This window comes from Acomys minous, assembly GCF_964271855.1.
Source record: "Acomys minous genome assembly, chromosome: 9".
NCBI lineage: Eukaryota > Metazoa > Chordata > Mammalia > Rodentia > Muridae > Acomys > Acomys minous.
In genome coordinates, this window is record NC_140490.1 from 115,476,850 (window position 1) to 115,501,533 (window position 24,684).

Genomic DNA, 24,684 nt, shown 5'->3' on the forward strand with positions numbered 1-24,684 from the left:
GAACTTGGAGTATATCTTTCCACATCATTCTGGCTTTCAAGGGTTTTGTCAAATAATCAAGTGTTATTCTGATGGGCTTGCCCTTATAAATGACTTGAGTTTTCACCTTTGCAGTTTTTTTTTTTTTTTTTTTTTTTTTTAGAGACAAGGTTTCTCTGTGTAGCCTTGCCTGTCCTGGACTAATTTTGTAGACCAGGCTGGCCTTGAACTCACAGCGATCCGCCTGCCTCTGCCTCGCAAGTGCTGGGATTAAAGGCGTGTGCCACCACCGCCCGGCTTACCTTTGCAGTTTTTTTTTTTTTTTTTTACCTTTGCAGTTTTTAATACTCATTTTATTCTGTGTTTTAGTATTTTTAATGTCTTTCCTGGGTTTGCCTGATTTTTTGTTTTGTTTTGTTTTGTTTTTAACCTGGAGAGCCACCTATTTCTCTAGATTTGGGAAATTTTCTTGTATGAGTCTGTTAAAAATATTCTCTATGACTTCACTATGATATTTCCCCCCTATGCTTATTGTTCAAAGGTTAGGTGTTTTTTCATAGTGTCTCCAGGTGCTCTCTTGTTTTGTCTATGTATTTTTTAAAAAATTATTATTGAATTTTATTGAGTGGTCCAATTCCTTGTTTTCTAGTCTGATTTAAAAAAAAAACACGACTCATTCTATGGATGAGTATTTCTATTGAAGTTTTTATTTGGTGTATTGAGTTTTTAATTTCAGTTTGTGTTTTCTGTTTTTTTTTTTATCTAGCACATTGAATTTTGTTTTTGTTTTTGGATACAGGCTTTCTCTGTGTAGCTCTGGCTGTCCTTGAACTTGATCTGTAGACCAGGCTGCCCTTGATCTCAGAGATCCACCTGACTTTGCCTCCTGAGAGCCAGTTTAAAGGTGTGTACCACCAGTACTTGGCTATTGAATTTTTATGACTTTTATTGACTTTCTTATTTTACTCAAGTATTTGTTTTTTGCTTCTATGGAGTAAATCCATGTCTTTTTTGAGTTGTTTGAATATTTTTATAATCATTCTTTAGAATCCTTTGATCCTTGGTCATTTTGATTAGGTGCCATTATTTATGGGATTTCTAGTTTGTGGAGTCCTCATGTTGTCTTGGTTTTTCATGTTGTTTCTGTCTCTGCACTAGGACTTGCACAACTGCTGTTAGATTGTTGGTTGAGATTTTCTTCCTTTTGTGTGTAAAAATTTTTTAAACTCAAGTTCCATGGTTTTCCTTTTTTGTGCTGGCATTTGCAGTATAGTTGAGGGCTAAGTCATAATAGGATTGAGATGCCATTTGCCTCTGTGGGGTTGGCAGTTAGGGATGGGGCCTCTATCTCGGGCCTTCCTATGAAGGTCAGGCACTGTCCCGTGCTAGCTTGGGGCTCTGCCTGGATCTATGGCTTTTGCTGTGAGTTGTGGAGCTCTTCACACCGCTGTGAGCCTTCTTCCAGAGTTAGATCCTGTCCCTGCCCTGCTTCCAAACCTTCTGCTGACGCCACTGCACCATGTGGGGTGTCAACAGTCCTCACCCGAGCTCAGGATTGGTTCCTAACCTGAGTCTGCTGCTTCTGCTAAAGCCTCTGTGGGATGTGGACTTGTTGAGCAGCAACAGGCTTTACCCCCACCTCAGGACTGGTCCACATCCTGGGTATAGCAAGTGTTTTGTTTTGTTTTAAACTGCTGAGCCATCTCTCCAGCCCCTGAAGGCACTTTGGAAACCATAAACTTAAATCACTTACTTTGTTAGGTTTTTTGTTTACTCAATCTCTGGGTAAAATAGAAGCACGTCCCTCTTTCTCCCATTCCTTTTAGTTCAGGTAAGAGATACAGGATGCACTGCAGCCTTTCTATTGTTCTGCCTGTAAATCCCTGTATATTTTCTCTACTAATCTATTCATATGTGGAGGTAATTCCCATTTTTTCCCACTGTGTACTATAGTAGTCAGCAGTGTTCTGTGTGAGTTCTAACTAGTGTTTTGATATTCAAGTAATGGTGTGTGGCTTTGACTTTCACAAGGGTAGATACACGTGTTTTCTTTTTGAAAATGACATCATTTACTGTGCTTCCTTGAGCAGGAGACGGGTATGCTGCTAGAACTTGTTCTTAACTTAGACCGTCCAAAAAATACATATGGTGAGAAGAAAGGCTGAAGTGCATCCTGTATCTCTTACCTGGACTAAATGGAATGGAACCAAGAGGGACGCGCTCCTATTTTACCCAGAGATTGAGTAAGCGTGGACTGCACAGCAGGATCCGACTGACTAGGCATACCTGTTAACTGGCATATGGTTAAGTCTGATGGACAAGTGGAAAACAGTGCCAGGGATCCCGGGAACATGCTGTAAACACTGGGTACTGTTTAGTGATAATGCTGGTCCTCCATTGACACAACCCCGAGAGGCATAACCAGATCCCCAGTGAAGCCGCTAGTCTGACACAAGGGGTCTAGAAAATTAGTTACATTTCTTAGGCTTGGGACAGTGGGAACCAAATGGTACCAATGCATTTCATTGTTTACTGGGAATGCATGTTCTTGATACGGTCATGAAATGTGCATACATGAAATTTATATTTATAAATTTAATTTATAGAAAACTCATGTCTATCCTAAACAATTTAGATTGGTTTGTTTTTCAAACCTTTTTCCCCCTTAACTGGGTATAAATTTTTTTTCTCATTTTTACTAAGAAATTTGGAACTATAAAATCCAAAACATCATTAGGAACAACAAATTACACCAAAGGGAAAATAATACAGAAGCTAAAAAAATACTTTGGTTTATTCTTATGAAAGACTTATGTAAGATAAGTCCAATATATCTAAAGGATGACAGCATAAACATATAAAAATATACACTAAAATGGTAGTGCACACCTTTAATCCCGATACTTGGGAGGCAGGGGCAGGTGGATTGCTGTGAGTTCGAGAGGCCAGCCTGGCCTACAAAGTGAGTCCAGGACAGCCAAGGCTACACAGAGAAACCTTGTCTCGAAAAACAAAAACAAAAAACAAAAAACAAAAAAGGAAAACATTAGACCATGCATGTCTCGGCATTATCAATCAATAGACTTGAAGATTTTTCTTTTCAAAGTCACACATTTTATTACAAACTTATTTTGTGCCCAGTAAAAAAGCAAATTTTGAATCTATTTACAAGCACTATGTATTTACATATATTATGTACAATTAATGCATTTAAAGGAAATGGGTGGAGAGATAATATATTTGGGAGAATAAGCCACTGTACATGGTTCATTATCATGTTCGTTAATGTCACTTATCTTTACTGTAGCAATAAATACAATCCTATATGTACACATCTTATAAAACATCTCATAAATGTATTTTTAAAAAAATTCCACATTAAAACATCTGATCAAAATAAAACATGCTTATATAAAAATAAATCTACATAACAGCCTTTTGGTTTGGGTGCAATGAAGCTACTGAGGGATTGTGGAAATTAAGAATAGACCCTTTCGCTTTTCAAATGTACTATTTTGATTTAAAACATCTAACACCCGTGTTAATATGGAATAAGCAGAGAAGTAATGTTCTTCATGTCAAGTGGTTGATCCGAAAAGGACACAGCCAAAGCCAAGCCAAATAGAAAGAATAATACTTTGCCCAGTTTCTCTCGAGTCCACAGTGCTGCGAGGCATTGTCACTTTGTCACTAGAGCTACCAGCCCAGGCTGTGTGAAGTACACAGTGGACTTGTAGGCTTGTGCCCCGCATCTGAGCATCTGACCATGCACAGTCATTTGAGGCAATGACAAAACATCTTGCCAAAAGCCTGCTCGCACTCGCAAATTCAAACCCCAGGATTGCACACAGCCTTTCTTGGTGTGCCCACTGCTGGCAATGGACTTTCTGTGCTTTAGACCCCAGGACTTTTAAAATTAATCAGGTAAGCCAAATGTCACCTAGATATAATTGCTTTAGGAACAACGTAAGTTAGTTTTCCTTTCAATAAACCTGTAACCATTTTATTTCATCAAAGGAGGATGCGTTGAGTGCTTGTTTATAAAACCCGGTATCTTACATTTATGTATGAGTTAAAAACATCTCACATTATCCGTCCAAGAAACTGGGTGTCTTGGAAGGACCCTTTCAGACAAAAGGCAAAGGACACAAAAGCATCTCTGTGTGGCCATTAACATGAAATCCTGTGGGCAATGGAGCCCATTAGAAATCCTTATTTTTCCTTAAAACTTCTACCTTTTTAAAAAAAGGAACTTGTGGACTTAGATCTACTCATCGAGTCTCGCGCTACTAGTGACGATGCTGGTAAGTTTGAAGAGGATACAATTAAAACCAGAGAGGAGTCTCTTTTCTGAAGAGCATTGCCATCTGCCTTTCTATATTGGGTTCAGCTAAGTAGCATGATGGATTTGCTTCTTAGCTGAACAAATTATACAAGCAGTGTTTAGACTTAACATCATTGCTGTCAAGTATCAGCAAGGGATCAGCTTTTCCATACTGACTTAGAGGGGTGTGTGTGTGTGTGTGTGTGTGTGTGTGTGTGTGTGTGTTGTTTTCTTGAGACAGGGTTTCTCTGTGTAGCTGGCTGTCCTGGACTTGTTTTATAGACACAGCTGGTCTTGAGCTCACAGAGATCCGCCTGCCTCTGCCTCCCAAGTGCTGGGATTACAGGCATGTGTCACTATGCCCGGCTGTCTACTTGTGTTTTAAAGCCAGCTTCAGATCAGCTTCTTCTTCTTCTTCTTTTTTTTTTAGAGCTACTCCTCTGACATAAATCATTTTTTCAGGTTTCCAACTTATAAAAACTTTCTTCCAGAATATTAACTAGAGACATGGAACAAATGCTACTGAAGAAAGGTGACAGCTTTCAGTCATTGGGTAAGCTGGTGGTGACCCTGAATTGGAAGGCAAGTCATAGGCTATGCTGGCATGGGTGAAGGCGACCAAGGCTTGGGTTGAGTCACAGGACCTCTTCTCAACATCGTCAGAGTCAATGGACAGCAGACTTGGGTGTTTCGATCTGGTCCAGAAATGGGTTTGCTTTCCCAGGCTGCCCATATCCTCCTTAAAATGGGGGTTGAAGACGATGTAGAAGAGGGGGTTGAGACATGCAGGGAGCGGGACAATCACTAGCAGTATAAATTTAATTACTTCAGGGCTGATGAACGTGAGGTTTAGCAAGGAGGAGAAGGACAGGAAAGCCACGGGGCAGTAAAGGATACAGTTGGTGAAGAGCAGCAGGGCAATGTGTTTCACCATAGCGCAATCCCAAAGGTTCTCCAAGTCTCCTTTCTCCAGATTGCAGTAGAGCTTCGTGTAGGCAATGGTCATTATGAGGAAGCAGAGGGAGTTGAGCAACACGAGAGCCACCATGTAGCCTGTGGTGCTGGGCTCCCCGAAGGGCAAGGGCAGGCAGAGTGGGGAGCCATTGTACTCACTGCCTCCCAGCACAGGGACCATGGCAATGGTCAGGGCCAACAGTACACACAGCAGAACGATCACTTTCAAGCTAGAAAGGGGAGCTTTCATTTCAAACTTCGAAGGGCTCTTGACTGAGAACCCACGTTCCAGGGCTGCCAGAGTGAGCAGGAAGACGGACGATTCCGAAGCAAAAATGGACAAGAAACCAACGATTTGGCAGCCGATGCCATCCTCCCACCACGCACCATGTTGAGCAAAACTACCAAACGTGAACGTGTCCACGCCAGCCAGCACAGCACTGGAGACCCCCATGAGCATGTTCACTGCTGCAATCGCCCCGACTAACAGTTTTATGGAAGAGATGTACAGAGGGGTTCTGAACACTGTCAAAGTCACCAAGGCATTGCAGAAAAGCGCCACCACTGCCGTGCTCCACACTCCAATTCTGATCAGCCAGCTACCAAATAGTTGCTCACAGGGCTTGAAGGGACCTGAGTGTGGAAGGAAGGGAGAAGCTGTGTCAGGTTGGGGTGACAGATGTAGCAAACTTGTCAAGAGACAGAGCTCAGTAACAGGCACTGTAACCGCAGTGCCCACATGGTATGTTCCTCTTTCTTATACTTTTGGCTGTGAGCCTAGCCTTTAACGGCTGAGCCATTTCTCCAGTCCATTCTTCTTCCTTAAACCAATGTGAGGATTGCCTTGGAGATTTCATAGCACTGACCCATTGATACCCCAGGTTCTTGTATCCCTGGAGGATATACAGAAGAGTAGAAATGGAAAACTTCAATCCCAAGATACAGCAATGTGGGCGGTATGAAAAGCCAGAGCATCTCGATTTCTCACTAAGAAAGACTTTCAGCATAGCTTCTATGGTTCCACAGCCCGCCTCCCCGCCCCCACCCCCAGCTCCCGCCCCCAAAGACTCCTAGAGAAGTAATCCACATGAGACACAGGTAGCAGGAGTGTGCATTTTATGGAAATCTTAGGGAGCAAGGAACACATTTATTGGCAATAAATTATTAATCATTGTCTTTTCTCCACTAAATTACCCACCTTTATTTTTCTTCTAAGAATAGGAATAGCAGTTTAATGAACTGAATATTTTTAAAAAACTCATCTGCATATTATTTGTTTTCACAGTTTTTTTTTTTCTAAAAACAGGGTCTTTCTTCATAGCTCTGGTTGTTCTGGATCTATGTAGACCAGGAAGGCCTTGAGCTCAGTGAGCTCTGCCTGCGTCTGCCTGCCAAGGGTAGGGTAGGGACTAACTAAAGGCATGCATCACCACACTCCACATGGCCAGACTCTTGAGCATGTTAAACAATTTATTCTTGGGCTAAATGCCCATTCTTTACATGGGCATTATAAATCTAAATTTATAAAGATCTAAGTTATTAAAAATTTATTGAATATACAAAGCAATGCTATGGGTTTCTACTCCATGCTAAGTAGCAATATTGCCTTTAAATTATGTATGCCTTTGAGTACATGATAACTCTTTAGTTTGTATTAGCCTGAATCAACAGTTCTACACAAAAGTTCTATTCGTGGATGGAGATTGACTCTAGGGAATTGAAGCTTGCTTGTATTTTATAAGTTCTGATGGTCAGGGACAGTGGTGAGCCATGAGGTGGCAGAGATTTTGCTTCCTAAGTGTGGCCACAATGGTCAAAAGCCTCAGAGTTCAAGTGGGTCCTTGACACCAGGGCAGTTTTGATGGGCCTCTCACCTGGAGAAGGTGAGCACTGTGCTGAATGGACAGCTTTCAGGTCTTCCTCAAAGTCAAGCAGGAAATCTTCAAGGTCCCGCTCATCTGAAGGAGTGAGAAATCGGGGAATGGTTAGTTCTGTCTTTCTACTCAGGGAACCTCGTGAGAAGAGTCCCAGGATGTCTTCAAGACATGAGTTGTCACAAAGAGAAATGAAGGCAAGACTTTGTTGCAGGTCAGTTAGGAAGCTCCTTGTTAGCCGCTCGGGGGTGGCGCACGCCTTTAATCCCAGCAAAGGCAGGCAGATGGCTTGAGTTTGAGGCCAGCCAGGTCTACAGAGTGAGTTCCAGGACAGCAAGGGCTACACAGAGAAACCTATCTCAAGGTTCCTTGATGTTCTACTCAGTCTACTCTGGCAGCGCTTCAGCACAACTGAGGGTGAGGAGCAAGAAGGCTGTACTTGACGTTAAGATACCCAGGCCCACTGATTCTGCTGCTCCCTGGAGTGTGTGCTAATCAAATTCCATAGACCTAAGTCCAGTGCCGGGACCACATTTTAACCCAGTTTTCTAGGGAACCTCGGATATAGCTTAGTGATAGAATAAATTAGCATGCTTAAAGCCCTACGTGTGATCTCCAGCACCCCTTCAGAGAAACATTTCTTAAAACGAACAGAGGACTGCCCTAATCTCCTACAGTACAGATGTTCTAGGCGACTTTCTCCGACCACAAGATGGAAAATCAGTTTTGGAGGCATCACAAGAGACAAAGTAATGATGAAGTGCTTGGTTAAGAAAATTATCCAAATAAATAAAAAAATACATAAATAAATAAAATTAAGGAAAAAATAAAGAACTAATTTGATACACGTTTCCTAATGCACATTTTCTTGGTTTTGTGTAAGACTTAGGCATCAATTCTCTCTCTGTCTTTGTCTCTGTCTCTCAGTCTCTGTCTCTCTCTCTCTCTTTCATTGTCTCTGTCTGTCTCTCTTTGTCTCTGTTTCTGTCTTTCTGTGTACAAGAGCATCGCTCAAAGGAACATACATAGATGTCATAATCACTTCCCTTTCTCTTCTTCTTCTTCTTCTTCTTTTTCTTTTTTCCCTTTCTTTTCTGAGACAGTGTCTCCCTGTACCTGAAGCTTACCCACTCAGCTGATCCTCTGGTTATTTCCTGTCTGGGTCTCACAACACTAAGATTACAGAGGGTAGCCACCACAGCCCACGTCTTCTTTTGTCTTTTTTTTTTTCTTTTTTTAATGCAAGTGCTGGAGGTCTGACCTGGGCCCTTTACTTCCTCAGCCACCTCTCCATCTCTGGCATCACCAATTTTTCAAAACCTTTGGTGTTATCCTAACATGTGGCTCATGGTTGAGAATCACTGGCCTTGAAAATAGACTCCATGCAGGACATTAGTGCCGTGATGTGGCCCCAGGGCTGATGTAGTGTCTGGAATGTAATAGCCTCTGTATTTTTAATTTTTAATTTTTTAATGAATAAACATAGAAGAGATTAGAGTTGATGGAGCAGGAAGAGGCAGATAATGGAAGAGCAAGATATATGCTGTGTGACCTAAATCAAACCAACAAATATACATGGCTGTTAGCTCCTTCAGCTAGTAGGCATGTGGAAAGGTTAAGGAAACCTGCAGACAGGCTGAATTACACTTTGGAATCAACAAATCACTAAGGCCCTAAGAATGAGAAGCTATTCTGTGAGACCTTGTGCAAACTCGCAAGGTTGGCAGGGAGTGGAGGGGGTGTTGCCCAAGGCGCCTCTTCCTCCCCACAGGTGTGGTGGAGATACATTGCTTTCTGTTTAAGTAACGTCTTACTGCAAGGAAAGCCAAGGGTTTTTACAGACATGATCTCATTTCACCTTCCTGACAGATACCCCTGTGGGGGACTAGAAGAACACAAGTTAGAATTAGTTGGTTGGGAAACTGAATTCTTAGGCCCTTTTGCTGGAATATGGAGGGGAAAAAAAAAATGTCTGCCCACCCACTCCCTTTCTCCAGGCAAAAAAATAAGCATAGATTTTTCTCTTTTAAGAAAAAGCAGTACAGAAAGATATCTGGAAAAAAAAATCCTTAAAAAAAAAAAAAGGATGGAAATACTGATAGGGTAATCACTATTGAGATAGGAAGCACTGTGTATGCGAAGGAGGATCTAATTATAAATAAAAATGCCAAGAATTCACCCACAGAATAGGTGGCAATTCTTTGTGTCTTTGTGAGTCTTTAAGAAGTAATATTGATTCTCCACTTGCTGGGTGATTACACCCAGAACTTTAGATAGTCTGTTTAATAACTTTTCAAGACCCTTCTGGCCACAATTTCCTCACCCTGACAGCCCGTCTTACCTTGAACTTGAAATAACCCAGCATCTTTCTTATGAAGGTCATCCACACTGCTGTTGTCACCTTTATTCCATTGATTAGAAATTTTATAGACACTTTCACACACCCCAAATGCACAACACTGGTATGCATAAGGCATTTCTATAATCCTTTAGAGAGAGGAGACAAAACAAAACAAAAAAAAATATACACCTTAAAAAAAGATGGATCATGAAACACAATGCTTATCTTTTCACCCAGTGATTCTACTTTTGGAGTTTAGCTTAAATCAATAACCCAAAAAATAAGCTATTTGCACAAAGGTGTTCATTAGAACCATAGTTATTAAATTTACCATCATGAAATGTTTGTAATTGTGGAAGTTGAGTGGTGTGGTTTAAATGATCAAAATTTTCCATAATGGTTTAAAAAATGAATGGTTGCCCTGTCTCGAAAAACCAAAAAAAAAAAAAAAAAATGGTTGGAGAGTTATGGCAAAATTATGCTAAATAACTAAAATATACCATTAATTTCTATGCATTCTTAGATTTTAATAACTCAAATTATGTAAAGCAAAGCCTAGAAATGAACAACATAAAAAATGCTGCACAAGGTGGCATTTTTAGGATGTACTTTTCTTTTTTTCCATGCTACTTTTTGGGGGCTTTATTAGTTTCTCTGTTAAAAAAAAATATGCAGATAGTACTGCGGTTTAATATACAGAACCTTTAGGATGTTCCTTTTTTGTTGATAAGCATGGCAGTTTTAAAGAGTACTGCTTCCTCAAATAAGCATTAATTCAGTCCATTTTATAAGAACATACACACGCTAGGTAAATGAAAAATTATAAACAGAATGCAGTTCTTTTACAATGTTATTTTAATGACATAGCCCCGTATGTATCCCATGGATCAGTGCTTTTTAAACTCTAGCCATGAACTCCACGGTTCCAGGAAGCATCTTTTTTTTTTTTTTTTTAATTTGAAATTTATTAAGTATACAGTGCTTGGCTCTGCCTGCAGGCCAGAAGAGGGCATTAGATCACATTATAGATGGTTGTGAGCCACCATGTGGTTAGTGGGAATTGAACTCAGGACCTCTTTAACCTCTGAGCCACCTCTCCAGCGCCCCCCCCCCAGGGGGCGTCTTTGAGAGGGAAAGGAAACGTGGTCAGGAAGACAGTTTCCCACTTGAGGCTTATCCTAACGGGGTTGCAGGGTGGGACTGACGGCATGAAACACAATTCGAAAGGGTCTCCTGACCGCATCAGTTTAGAAGCCGCTCTAGCACGGCTAGTCTTTCACATGACCACAAATGTACCTTGTTAGTTGTAATGACAAACTCACTTGAGCTCTGGGAAGTTTGCTGATGGTATCAGGCTCCGTAAGGCACGGTTCCCTGTTAATTTTAAGTGAGTCAAACCATGCAGCCCAGTTGCAGGGAAAGACGACAGGAGGTTGGATGACAGGTCCCTGCAAAACATCAAACAATTGGCTTTTAGTAGCCGACAGCCGCACACAAAAGCAGCCCGTAGCCGGTAACCTGCTCACTATAAGCTTCCAAACAGGCTCCTTACTTTTCATGGCAAAGCTAACTGTTTCGGCTTTAGTTTCTGATAGCTTTTCTATCAGAACTGCGGGGGCACGTGTCTATACTTGGCCTCATTTTGCCAAGTGGGGGCATCTAAAATCAAGGGGGAAATAAACGTCTATTTGAAAAGTGATGGGAAGATGTAGTGAAAGGCTTGGGAGTGCGTTCCCCTCCTCTCCCCTCTTCCATTCTGCCTGGTTACTCAGCAAACATGGACGCTGTCGCTTGAACAAGCTGCCTCAGTTGCCGGTACCCACCCAAGGGCTCCTGTGGCCCTGGAGGAGCAGGGGACCTTCCCTGGCCAGGAGGTAGTGGGGAGAACACAGCACACTGGCTGTACATTGGGAATGACTTCAAACAGCTCCCATCTTCACTAACTACATGGTCCCTAATTATTGAAAGACACCCCATACACAAGAAATGAAATACTCACAGCTTTATGAGAGATGGCAGCGTAGAAAATGCACTGGGGTGAATTATGGCGATTTTATTCCACGCTAAATTCCTGTTTTTGTTTTTTTAAAGAAGAAAAGCAAATGACAGGATTATGTTAAAAGAAGCGCACAGCATTTTATCATATGTATCTGATATCTACGCAATTTAATTTCTAGTCAAATAAGGATTAGCCAGCTCATTAAATTTTCCTTCAAGTAAAGATATGGTGGCATAAAATAACTAAAGACACAACTGTGGCTCAACCCTGTTGGAAGTAACCAAGTAGATACTTTGGTTCTTATTCTCTTCTTGCTACAAAAGGTTGACTTTAGCAAGGATGTAAAATCTTATTATGGCTTTTCTAAGATGCGTGCAAATAGATTTCCTCTCATAAGAAAGCACATTTGGAATTATGACATGATCCTGGGGACACAGTGAAACTCAATCAACAATCTGTGCTCACCACCTATACATGTCAGGACCCAAAATAAACAGATGTTTCCAAAAAAATTCTCAGTAAAATATCCAGGCAAGTAACTTCCCGACTGGGATGTAAGGAAAGAGGATAAATCATCTGCTAGAAACAAAATCCTCCAAAGCAAGGAAAAATATTTGACAGAGAAATGAAATCTACCTGCTGTATATACATGACAAAGTGAAAGTAATTTAGCAGGATTAAATTGTTAACAAAAACTCCAGATAATTGTTTGTTTGTTTTTGTTTTTTGTTTTTCCGAGACAGGGTTTCTCTCTGTGTGTAGCCCTGTCTGTTCTGGACTCACTTGGTGGACCAGGCTGGCCTCGAACTCAGAGATCCGCCTGCCTCTGCCTCCTGAGTGCTGGGAATAAAAGGTGTGCGCCACCACACTCGGAAATAATTCTTGTCAGAGACAAGAACTTCCATATTTTTAAAAATAAACTATGAATTTAAAACTTCCCCTTCAGCTGGGCGTGGTGGCACATGCCTTTAATCCCAGCACTCGGGAGGCAGTCTCAGAAAACAAAAACAAACAAACAAAGGACCCTTCCTCTTCACTTCCTCTCTTTCTTCCTTGGTGTCGGAGATCAAAGCCAGAGTCTTGTAAATGCTAGAAAAGCCTCTTCTACTGAGATTTTAAATTTTGAAAGTCTAAGACATTAAGGAAAGTAATCTTTATAAGATTGTAAACCGAGAACATTGGAGGTGATCAGAGGCAGTGTTTTTCAGGTTCAGATAAGTGTATGTATGACACTGGGCCTGACTCAAGTTAAGTGAAATGAAGTAAGCCTATTCACAGAACAGTCACACTCTCATGTGAAAGTTTTGTTTTTTATGGTTGTGAGCCCAGCCTTTAACGGCTGAGCCATCTCTCCAGCCCTTGTTTTGTTTTTTAAAGGGAATTTTCCTCCTTTCACATGAATGTCGAGGCCAGAATAATATCTCAGGTGTTTTTTACAAATGTCGTCCACCATGTTTTTTGAGACAGGGTCCTCACTGATCTTGAGCTTGCTTCACTGGGCTAGGCTGGCCGCCGGTAAGCTGGCTCCCCAGGGCCCCACCCATCTGTCCTGTCTGTCCCTGCCCTCCCAGCGCTGGGATGACAAGTGTGTGCAACCACTCCAGGCTTTTCCTGTGTGTCCAGGAGTTGAACTTGGGTCCTCATGCTTGCATAGACTGAACTACTTCTAACATTTTAACTCTTAAAACAAAATTAAATACTTACATATTGATTGCCTGAGAAACATAAGGATTTTCTAGTACAGTTGTACTGAACACATAGTAGGTTTGCCAAAACACAGATTGCCAAGCCTTTCAGTAGGTTGGCCTCCTCCCCCCCCCTTTTTTTTTAACATCAAGAGTGCATTTTAGAGGATTGGCTAACAGCATAATTACAAGTTTACTACTCCTATTTTGATTTTTTTAAAAAATTTATATTTTGAGGCAGGGTTTTACTACAGAGCCCAGGTGGTCTGGAACCTGCTGTGGAGAGCAGACTGGCCTCAAACTCACAGAGTTCTCACAGACTTCTACTTGCTTCTGTCTTCTTATGTGTACTTTGACTAAAACCGTACAAACTGTATCTGAATACTAATTCACTACTCTAAAATTTTTTCCCCTGGATACTTTGAGGATCAAAATATTTGTCTTTTGTTTGTTTGTTTGTTTAATAACAGAAAAAACATGTATGGTAGAACAACAGTAAAAGCACATAGTGAAAAAATCATGGCGGTCCAGCCGAAAGAAAGAGTTAGCACTGTAGGGGTGCAGGAGCTGGTACTCACAGAGATCGGAGGTTAAACAGCTGCTGAAAAGTGCCACCTTTGATTTCATAGATTTCATTATGGCGCAGGTCACTGAAAAGAAGGAATTCCGAAGACAGATGTCAGAGTCCATGTTTCCAACAGACTTCAGAGAACTTTCTACACTAGGGATTGTATGTCACTAATCAAAGAGGCAGAGGAAGTGTGACTGTCTCACAGGAAGTGTTGACTATCTCTCAATCAAGAGATAGGTTTTTGTTTAATAAAAACATGTCAATTTTTACATTCAAAGAAGTTGGTTGCCTCCAGAGAGTACAAAACAATGCCTGCACGTGCTGCCATCGTGCAGCGGGAAGAACAGTGGCCTAGCATGCATGAAGGTCCAGGTTCTGTCCCCAGCACTGCATAAACCAAGTGTGATAGCGTGTGTCTGTAATTCCAGCGCTCCGGAAGTGGAAAGGGGGGGGGGGAATCCTAAGATCAAGGCCAGCCTTGGCTATGAGGCTAGCCTGGGATACATGAGGCCCTTTCTCAAAAGATAAAACAAAACAACAGAGGCCCCTGGGAAGATTTCATCTGTAAACGTGCTTGCCACACAAGCCTGTCGACTTGACTTGGATTCCCTGTTAATCCCTGGCTGGAAGAAGAGAACTCACTTCACAAAGTTGTCTTTTGGTTTCTACAAGTGTGGTCTTGTCTCCACATACCTGTCCTCTCTCTCCGTGCTCCCCCCCCCCACACCCATCTCACACACGGACACACACACACACACACACACCCATCAACAGCAACAATACAAAGGCATATTTGAGGACATTTCCCCCCTCCCTGCCCCCCCCCCACATTTCCTAAGCCCTTATTGTATTCATTAAAGGTCTTCAGAAGTGTCAAATTAATTTTTAATTATGTGTCTGTGTGTGGCTCTGTGCGTAGGAGGGCTGCTACTGTAGAGGCCCATGGAGTTGGACCCCTCTCGCTGGAGTTACAAGTGGTTGAGAGCAGAGGAGATCAAGGCCTGTTTCATCTACATAGCAAGCTTGAGGCCAGCCTGGGTTACAGGAGACCTTGTCTGCGTAAAAGGAAAAGCTCCCAAGTCCAGACCCACTCAATTCCCTATGACGGTGAACTGGAAAAAAAAAAAAAACAAAGGAGAAAACTGATGTCACAGTACATGGATGAGAAAGGCACCATGTCCCAACTGTCTAGGCACTCTCTGCTCTCACACCTCATGTGTGTAGAAGGGTTAAATGCCAATGTATTGTTACTAAACCACAGGATAGAGTAACCAATGACCCTGAAAAAAGTGAGTTTGGGCTTTGGATTTTTTTTCCCCCCTGAGTTACTTAGAGACTTCCACAGACATACATTTTCTGAAGTTTTTGGCATCCTGACAAACTGGGTAGGCCTGCAAGCAGGTTGTATGACAGATCTCTGAAAAGCAAAAGGTGCAAAAGAGAAAAATCTGTTACACATTAATCTTGAGGAAACACATCTTCCTCTTCTTTTCAAAGCCCTCAAGATGTTACCCTCCTCAAAGGCAGGCTCAGAGCAACCCACAGCCCTGACATGCAGCAGGTAGACACAAGTGTTATTGGATTAGGCAACAGGCTCAAATATTTACTGAAATGTAACTGCTATACTTCTTTAATTGATTTAAGTAATTTACTTAATGAATTTATTTATTTTGTTAGTGATGATCTGCAATGTTCTAGCTATTATCTTACTGAAATGAGTATAGATTAAATTAAGTAACTGGGACCTCGTCTCTGGAAGCTGCTATCCCTCTCCAGCTCACACAAGTCACTGCTGGTTCTTTCCTAATCAACTTAAAAACAAAACCCAACCATTCAAAACATAGCACTCACTTTGAAATCAATCACCATGAGGGGGAAATCTAAGAGGCTTCAGCCAAAACTCAACAAATTACAGAATAACAGAAACATCTGGACATATTTATACTGTAATATAGCTAATCTAAAACAAGCCATGGTAATTTGCAGAAAGTTAAGAAAAAAGAAAGAAAGAAAGAAAGAAAACTGGTAGATAAAGTAACATGGAGGGAAAAAAAATTTGTCTCAGGTTTTAGAAGCTATCAGCTGATCAGCTAATGATTTTCATGCTAGATTCTAATTCTTAAAACCACCAAAACAACTGACAAAAAAAATCAATAATATTTTCTCAAGAGGCTTTTCAATTATTCTATCCATGTAATTGATCAACTAGTCCTACATTTATTGAATGAATGGGTTTTATGTAGGAAGAGTTCAATTATTATATATAAGTAATTCAAATGAAGGTGTCTGTAAGTATAGATTTGTATATAAACTACAAATTTGTATATACATATTAGAAGTTTAAAAGATTACATCCTTTCCTCTAAATAAAAAATAAACTCACCAAGACAAACAAATGAAAAACTTGTATGTCTACACAAAATATACATATCTAACCATATGCCATGTCGTTTTGAAAAGTAATGACTATATGAAAATGAACACATATATTGTAAAACACGATAATCATTCAATTCATTCACTTCTTCAGGATGCTCAGGGAGCCCAGGGTTCCTTATGTTCATATTGTGTAGCTCAGGCAGGTGTTGTACTTGGGATCTTCCTGCCTTAGCCTCCCCAGAGCCTAGGATTACGGGCTGAACCATCAGGCTGCTTTCTCATTCTCACATATGTCTTAGTATAGTGTATATAAAACCTTGTACACAAAGACATAGTGATTTCAGGGTTAATGTGGACCAAGCATTTCTCAAACAGAGGCACCATATTTATAGCTTTACTTAAATTTAATTCTGTGATTGCCTTATGACAGCAACGCCGTGGGTGTCCTCCTACAGAATGGGGTGACTTGTGTAAGACTGTCAGCTGGTAAGTGGAAAACACACATGTAGCCCACGATAGAGGACTATGGGAATTGTAGGAAGGTAAAGCAAGAGGACTGTGGGAATTGTAGGAAGGTAAAGCAAGATGAGGACAATAAACACAATGAAATCTCATATGTTAATGAACAACAACAACAACAACAACAACAATAACAACAACAAACCAGCCACACAGGAGTGTAGCTCTCAGACCAATGCTTCCATAAGACCCTATAGTAAAGGTCCTGTGTTCTAGTCTCAAAAATCAGTAGGTTTCTCTTGGCAAATATGCTGGCCTGAGCATGAATTGATTTTTTTTTTTAAAAGTTACCTGCATTAGGTATTTTTCAGGGATGCCATAAAGAACAAATACATATTGTGGAAGGGACTTTGAAAATGGCAAGACATTATCATTAATGTATCAGTACATACATATGCATATTTCAAGCTCCAACAAGAAGAAATAGTATCTTTTCTGCTTGTTTACTTGCTTGAGACAGACTTATTATGTCATCCAGATTCTTCTGGAGTTTCCCTGTGGCCCAAACTGGCCTCCAATTTGCAGTTTTTCTTCATGACTTACTTACCGCTAAGACTATAAGCTTGTGCTACCACAGCTGGCTTAAAAAAATACTGTCTTTGGACTTGAAGGAATGCTCAGTTAGTAAAGTGACTGTGACAAAGCCAAGGCAGGGGAATCCTGGGGGTTGCTAGCCAATGACTGTGTTCAGTGGGGAGACCTTGTTTCAAAAAAACTAAGATGGAGGGGTGGTGAGATGGCTCGGGAGGCAAAGGTGGTTGCCCCCTGGAATGTGCATTAGAGAGAACTGGCTTTCTCAAGCTGCCCTTTGCTCTCTATATGCACATACTCAGTGGCACACATGTGTGCACATGCCTACACAAGTACATAAATGCAAAACATTAAAAAAATATGGTGGAGAGTGGTTGAGGGGTACACCTGGTGTGGACCTCTAGCATCCATATGCATGTGCACATGTATGGGCACACATGTACACATTCAAACACCACCCACCAAAGAAGAACCAGAAGAAGAAGAAGGAGGAGGAGGAGGAGGAGGAGAAGGAGGAGAAGGAGGAGGAGGAGGAGGAGGAGAAGGAGGAGGAGGAGGAGGAGGAGGAGGAGGAGAAGAAGAAGAAGAAGAAGCAGCAGCAGCAGCAGCAGCAGCAGCAATATTTTGCAGAAAGAGTAACGACATATGAAAAGTATTAAAGACTCAACACTAACCCTAACACCTACCATGCCCTGAATTCTGCTCTAAGGATTTGACATGTGTTGTTTACTCCTTATGATGACCTTCTGAACTAAGTGGCTCTTTCATTTTATAGATGGGGAAACTGAACCCCAGAGGGAAAAAGAACCTGCTGAAGATAGTGTACTAACTACTTTCTAGGGAACTTGAAGTCGAGCCAGGAGACCACACTCTGAGGCCCTCGTTCCTAGCTGGTGTACCAAGTGGCCTTCACTCATTTATGTAGTCCTGGACCTGCCTGTTTACTGTTTGTTCCCTAGGTAGCAAAGAGGAGACAGACATGATTCCAACCCTGACTCTAGCTACAGTGTGTGAAACCCTTCTTATGGCACTGATCTATCCTAGCCATGAAAACCAGTAAGCAGGAGATAATAGATGGTTTTGCCTACTCTCTACTAGGTTCATTAATAAATGGAAATATTGAACTGGAGAGATGATTCAGTGGTTAACAGTACTGGCTGCTCTTGGTGAGGCCTGATACCTGAGGTTGTCATGTGACCCCAACATGCGTGCTAGGACATTAGTGTACCAACACTTGCATATGAACATGAGCATATGAGATAAAAGTAAATAAAACAAAAATTCCCTTGCTTTCTTGACACAAGACTTTGATAAATGTCCCCAGGATTCTTAGCTCCTTTGTCTGTAGCCAACTCCTCATTGGGAAATAGGGAAATGTGGGCTTTAAGAACAAGGCTTGCTATATATGCTTTCCTTCAGACATGTGTGCTGCTCCTGCACACCATGTCACTAAGCATCTGCATTGGCAGGGTAGACAGGGGACCATGACAAAGGGCAGGATCAATCAGGCAGTGGACAGTCCCATCCTACAGAGCACCTGCACTATGCTGGTTCAGCTAATAAGAGAAGTCTATGCTGAAATAACTGCTGGCTAACTGTGATAAATGTGAATTCCACAAGAGAAGAACCATTTTAAAAGATAGTAAAGATCCTTTTAATAAGTCCCAACAATGCTTGAGAGGGCAATAGGGTTGAGTGGATTTACTAGATAAACCAACCCAACCCAATCCAACCCAACCCAACCCAACCAACCAACCAACCAATCACCAAAGCAGAATGCCAAAACAAGCTACTGAAATGCCTATAAACTACTTTTAATGATACATGGGAAAGGCAGGGGCAATATGAGATTTGAGGCAATAGAAATAACATTGAAACTGATTGACTGCCAGGTGGAACATTAGGACACGCTATCCATAACTGAATCAAACAATGTTTAGTCTCTCGATCAAGGTTAGTGCCCGTTTGATAATTTTACTTTTGACATTAATTTGGACGTTAATCAATTATACTGTTTTGTTCTATTCTGCAAAATCTTTAGAAGAGAAAATGCACGAGTTTTTTTTCTTTCTTTCTTTCTTTCTTTCTTTTTTTTTTTTTTTTTTTGGCTTGCTCACATTCATTTTTCTGAAGGGAAATGCATGCCAACTACAACTCTAATGGGCAGCTGTTTGCACTTGAAAACAAAGATATGCTATCATGGCTACCTGGGTTATGGCTGGGAGCCTGGCCTAAAGGAGGCAAGAGAGGGACTATGACCTTCGGGAGACCTTCGAGGAAAGAACTTTCTTCTCATTTCCCAGGACAGCTGAAAGCCTGCCTGCCATTTTACCCCTAAGTGGAAGTTGCCTGTTTATACAACATTCTTGCCTTACTGATACGCACAGCACTTGCAGATTAGGTAACTGATCACAGACGGTCTGGGGAAGAGATGAGATCTTTGCTCCAGTTAAAGTCCTGTTAAAACACAAGCCAGACATAGTTCTTTCATTCCCACATCACACGCTGACATGTTTTGATTCATGGATGTTGATCAGCTCCAAAGTTAATGCCTGTTCTGGGAGAAGCAAAGGGTCCTACTCACAGACTTTCCAGGTTGGCAGTTCCAGTTAAGTCAGGAAATTCAGTAATTTGTGAGGCACCGTTCAAAGTCCTGGGAGAAATAAGTTAGTGTTATTTGGAGCAGGCTGTAGAAAGGGGTCACTCTTACTACCATTTTTTTTCCCCCAAAGTACTTTAAGCTGCAGCAATAATATTACAGGTTGGGAGGTGGCAACATTTAAGTGTAATAGACACTTACAGTGTTCTTAGTTCAGGTAAATGTTGAAAAGCAGATATTCCAACAAATTGGATGGGGTTGTCATAGAAATGTCTGAAAAATCCAAACACCAATGTGTTATAATAAAGCAGATGGCCAAGAGAATATATGTATCAACAAGTATCCTAAGGTGCATTTGTTGCTTTTATTGACTGTATTTGTTGGTCACTTCACATCCCTATTTCTAAGTTTCAAGTGAACGTCAAAGGTGTTTTCACTTACATTTTGAGTTTTTTTTCTGATATATTTTGACATATTTATTTATTTATTTGTGTGTGCATGCACACCACTGCATTCCATAGTGTACATGTGGGGACAGGATGACAACTTGTGGATGTGAGTTCTTTGTGTGGCGGTAAGGGGATAAAGTTGTGGATATGGGTCACCAACATCAAACGCAAGTCGTCGGGCTTAAGAGGCAAGGGCCTTAGCCTGCTGAAACCATCGCGCTAGCTTGCTTTCTGAGATTTTGTGTAAGGAATCTTTACGATATAAAATTTAAAGAGGAGAAGGATGATATAGAACAAAGTACAATGACACTGTGTCAAGATGCCATCGGCAAAAACCATACATTGTATGCTAGCCTCCGAGATTAATAAAAAGAAAAAAATTAACACTTGCACAGCAGGGCTTGTGTGAACAGTGGTTACTAAGTAGAGAAGCACATGAACTGACTAACTGTGCTTAAGGACTGTGTCTCCCTCCAACACTTTCAATACTCAGTCAAAAATATAATTCAAGTCGCAATTAGTCTGTCTGTCTATCTATCTATCTGTCTATCTATCTCTTTATATATATATATATATATATATATATACACACACACATATATACATCTATCTATCTCTCTAACTATCTATCTACCTATCTGTCTAATCTACATGAGGTTCTGTTGTAGTTGAATATAATTATCATAACACATACAAAGGATTTTAGATTATTGAAAAGAAATGATATATCTTGCATTTACCTAATGTAAGACATTTCTTGAATGAATTATGACTCTAAAACGGGAGACATTATTAAAATATAAAGAACATTTTGCTTTATAGACATTTTAATGTAATCAAAATATATTTGAACTGCTTTGTTAGTGGAGGCCCACAACGATTTCTTAGCTGAGGCATTGGGGGTAGTTTAATTAAATATAATAAATCCTTAATTAGTGTCTATTATGCTTAAACTATGAAGTAGGCATTGCAGAGATGTAAAAATTTGTTCATTGAAGAGGCTGTCATTGGAACTTATTCGAAATGGGGGAGGTTGAAGAGGAATGATAAAATATTCCTGCCTAAAAGAGCTTGGAATCAGTTGGGAGCAAATGAATAGCAGCTCCCTACCTTCTGTCTGACAAAGCAGCTGGCCTGTCAACAACTTTGATCTATGGTGTGCAGATACTCAGATACCCAGGAAAGCTCACTGTCTCCCAGATCCTCCATTTAAGCCAAGATAATAATGCGCTTGGTCATAGGCTTTGTGTAACAACTGGGAAAGCTAATGTAAGTGCAGTGTCTCACGTAGTACCTGGCGTGTTTGTTACCTCGCACACCCGAGTGCTTTTCGAATCTACCACCTATCCCTTCCTTTCTCTTGCAATTAGACAGTTAAAAATGAAACAAAACAAAGAATCCTGCAATGGGGGGGGGGGGGAGGAAAGTAGGGGAATGGGTTCGACGTGATTAAGATATATTGCCAATACGTATGGACTTTTCTTTCATTCTTTCTTTTTATTTCTTTTAATTTAGTTTTTTGTTTTATGTATATGAGCACTGCATCTGCATGTACACCTGCAGGCCAGAAGAGAGCATCAGATCCCAGTATAGATGGTTGTAAGCCACCATGCGGTTGCTGGGAATTGAACTCAGGACCTCTGGAAGAGCAGCCAGTGCTCTTAACCGCTGAGCCATCTCTCCAGCCCGTGCATGGACTTTTCAAAGGATAACTGAAAGGATTAAAAAAGAGTGACAACTGGAATATGGGCCTTAAAATGGAGTTTTCCTCATAGCACACCTTCCTTGACCTTACTGTATCCTCATATGCACACAGTTACACTCATACACATGTGCAAATATGTGTAGGTCGGGAAGGTAGGACTGTACGTGCCTGTGTTTGCACAGCAGAAGAATCACCATTACATATAAAAAGGTCTGGAGGTCTCTGGAGACAGCTCCCTCATTTGTTAGTGGGAAGTGTAAAAATATTCATGAAATGCCATAGGAATGACAGAATCCCAATCATTTAAATGCAGGAATGGAATCTTTGTGTTATACAAACACAGCTTACTTAGCCTAGCCGGGTTAAGGCAATCTTGGGGGGCTGGGGGGGGGAGCGGTTTGGGGAAGCAGGTTAGGAAGGTTGTCTGTGAATGCCCTGGTAAGGAGTTTGCATTTAATCTAAATAAGTGGATCCTGGATGTCTGTTACATAGCAACAGCGTGCCAAGCTGGTTTCTGTTTCAAGCATCCCTGGTGACTGGAGACCATCTACCTCATCTACACTGGGAAGTACCAAGAAGCAACGTGCTAACCGAGGAGTTAGTGAAGTGGGGGATGAAAATAGCTTGGAGATTGCAGAGGTAAAAACGAGGGCTAGGTCACCAGCTGACAGGGGGCTTGGAGCAAGAGGCGGCTGTGCCAAAAGGCTGGTGGTGACAAGAGATGGGACGTCACGTGTGAGGGAAGCAGGAGGGTGAGGAGAAAGTGGGCAGCACCCTGGAAAGAGAGGCCTCCAAAGAGCAGTTACTCACGATGCATTAGCATGCCAAAAGACTGATTAAACACCAGGCCCCGGGGCTGAAAAGGAAGGGACCGCAGAGCCAAGGCAATTCAGTAATCGTTTAATATGTAAATGCTCTCTAATGAGGACTAATGTTTATTCGCAAAAGAATTCAAAGGCCTTAGTTTGCCAAAATATTGCCAGGGCGTTGCAGAGGTGATGGATGATTTTGTTTGTTCGAGTATTAGCTGTCAACACCCCCTTCCCCCTCCAACCTCACCCCCCCCCCCACGCATTGTCAAGGCTACAAGTGCAGTTCCTGCTCATTTGTGACAGACGCCACATGGTTTCAGAAAGCCTCTCTCCTAAGTCAGCACAGGATGACAAACTGCATCCTTAGAGCCAGGTCCAATGGTTGACTTTACCCTAACCTTCTCTGTCACAGATCCGAGACCTCTTACTAAGGCCAGCACAACTTCCTAAACCATGCACCTTTTATCTCAAAGCCAACCTAATTGGTTACATATTTTCATTTTCTTAGTGTTGGTACGTAATAAATGTTCTATCTTTAGTAAGTGTGAAATGAAATTATAGATACTCTGTGATATAAGCCCTTAGATTCCCCTTTTTAGAACATATGCAACGTTCTAGAATGACCAGTTTTGTCTAAATGTGACTGAAGCCTGGGCTTTGTGAATGAATGGATGGAAAATGAATAGCATAGGACAGCATTCCTTCCAATCAAAGCTCACGCACAGCAGTTTAAGTAAATCGTTTGCAAAGACCTCATTTTTGTATATAATAATTAATTTTTTCTAGAGCACTTGGGTTGAATTCCTGAATGACTAAGTGATCTAGCATTGGATGTTCCAAAATCAGTTTTATTCCCAGCAAAAATACAGGTAACCAAAAGCACTTGTAAGATTAGCCGTGGAGGATGACCAGACCCCTGGAGACGGCCACTGTAAGTAAGGCAAAGGGCACCAAGATCTGGAAAGACCGAACTTTAGTATCACTTCAATGTTTCCTTAAAACCTGACGACATATATCAGTGTGTACACTTCTGTGCAGATTATTGCATGGACAGTGGCAAAAACCTCAGGCAAACGCATAGCACTAGTGACATCATACTTAAACGTGCAATACATTTAAAAACTGTTACATGCCAAGGAAGGACAAGTAAAAAGAGCACAATGGCCACTTACATGGTGATAAGAGAAGGGTTGCCTACGAAAGCTTTCTCAGGTATTGACCTGATGTTGTTGCTGTGGAATCCTCTAGAAAGAGAGAAAAATGTTAAAGAAAGTCACGTGTGTGTGAATGTGAGTATGTGTGTGTGTGTGTGTGTGTGTGTGTGTGTGTGTGTGTGTGTGTGCCTGCCCTACTTTGTAACCATAAGGAGCATCTTTAGTAACCAGGGTACAGGTAACTCCTCCCTGCATCATGAACTGCGTGCTTCTCCCTGCATCATAAACTGCGTGTGTGTCCTCACTGACTGCAGAGGAACAAAGGAAATCCCATGCTCTCATCTTGAAGGAGGAAGAGAGGCTGCGCAAATCCTGCCCGTGCTGTATGAAAACAAGCTGTTGCGTTGTAGAAGGGAAATCCCTTTGTTGATATCCAGCAGAGAACGGTTGCGTAACAGCTTGAGTGGGAGCTGTCTTTGGAGAGAGGATCAAGACCCGCTCCCTGTTTAAAGCTGGGATAAGGGACAATTGACTTAAGCTGCAGCGAAGGAGAGATTTAAGGAACTTCCTTGAGAGGAAGATGCTTAGTGCGCCATAGGCAACAACAAAGCAGCCTAAATGGCAAAGGTGGAGTCAAGGATGTTGGGTTTTCTATGGCTGTGGCTGTACGAAGTGCACGTCAGTAGGTTGTGGCTCCCTGTCAATAGCTTCTCATCCTATACAAATGTGATTCTCTGAGCTGGAACCCACAACGTCCTTTTCGTTATCAACAGCCTACTCTATCCATCTTCTTTGTGGAGATAAGGTCT

General features: G+C 41.4%; 1 protein-coding gene across 1 annotated transcript in view; it reads right to left on the reverse strand.

The window, feature by feature from the left end:
- Window positions 1-4,509: 4,509 nt before the first annotated feature.
- LGR5 (leucine rich repeat containing G protein-coupled receptor 5) overlaps window positions 4,510-24,684 on the reverse strand; it is a 112,477-nt gene continuing 92,302 nt past the window's right edge. The window contains exons 8-18 of the mRNA XM_084795150.1: window positions 23,894-23,965; window positions 19,957-20,028; window positions 19,741-19,809; window positions 19,542-19,613; window positions 15,079-15,144; window positions 13,735-13,806; window positions 11,472-11,543; window positions 10,795-10,920; window positions 9,473-9,618; window positions 7,132-7,215; window positions 4,510-5,890 (exon numbers count right to left, since the gene is read on the reverse strand). Coding sequence (XP_084651276.1) covers window positions 4,803-5,890; window positions 7,132-7,215; window positions 9,473-9,618; window positions 10,795-10,920; window positions 11,472-11,543; window positions 13,735-13,806; window positions 15,079-15,144; window positions 19,542-19,613; window positions 19,741-19,809; window positions 19,957-20,028; window positions 23,894-23,965 — 1,939 coding nt within the window. The 3' untranslated portion in view covers window positions 4,510-4,802. The remainder of the gene's footprint in view (window positions 5,891-7,131; window positions 7,216-9,472; window positions 9,619-10,794; window positions 10,921-11,471; window positions 11,544-13,734; window positions 13,807-15,078; window positions 15,145-19,541; window positions 19,614-19,740; window positions 19,810-19,956; window positions 20,029-23,893; window positions 23,966-24,684) is intronic.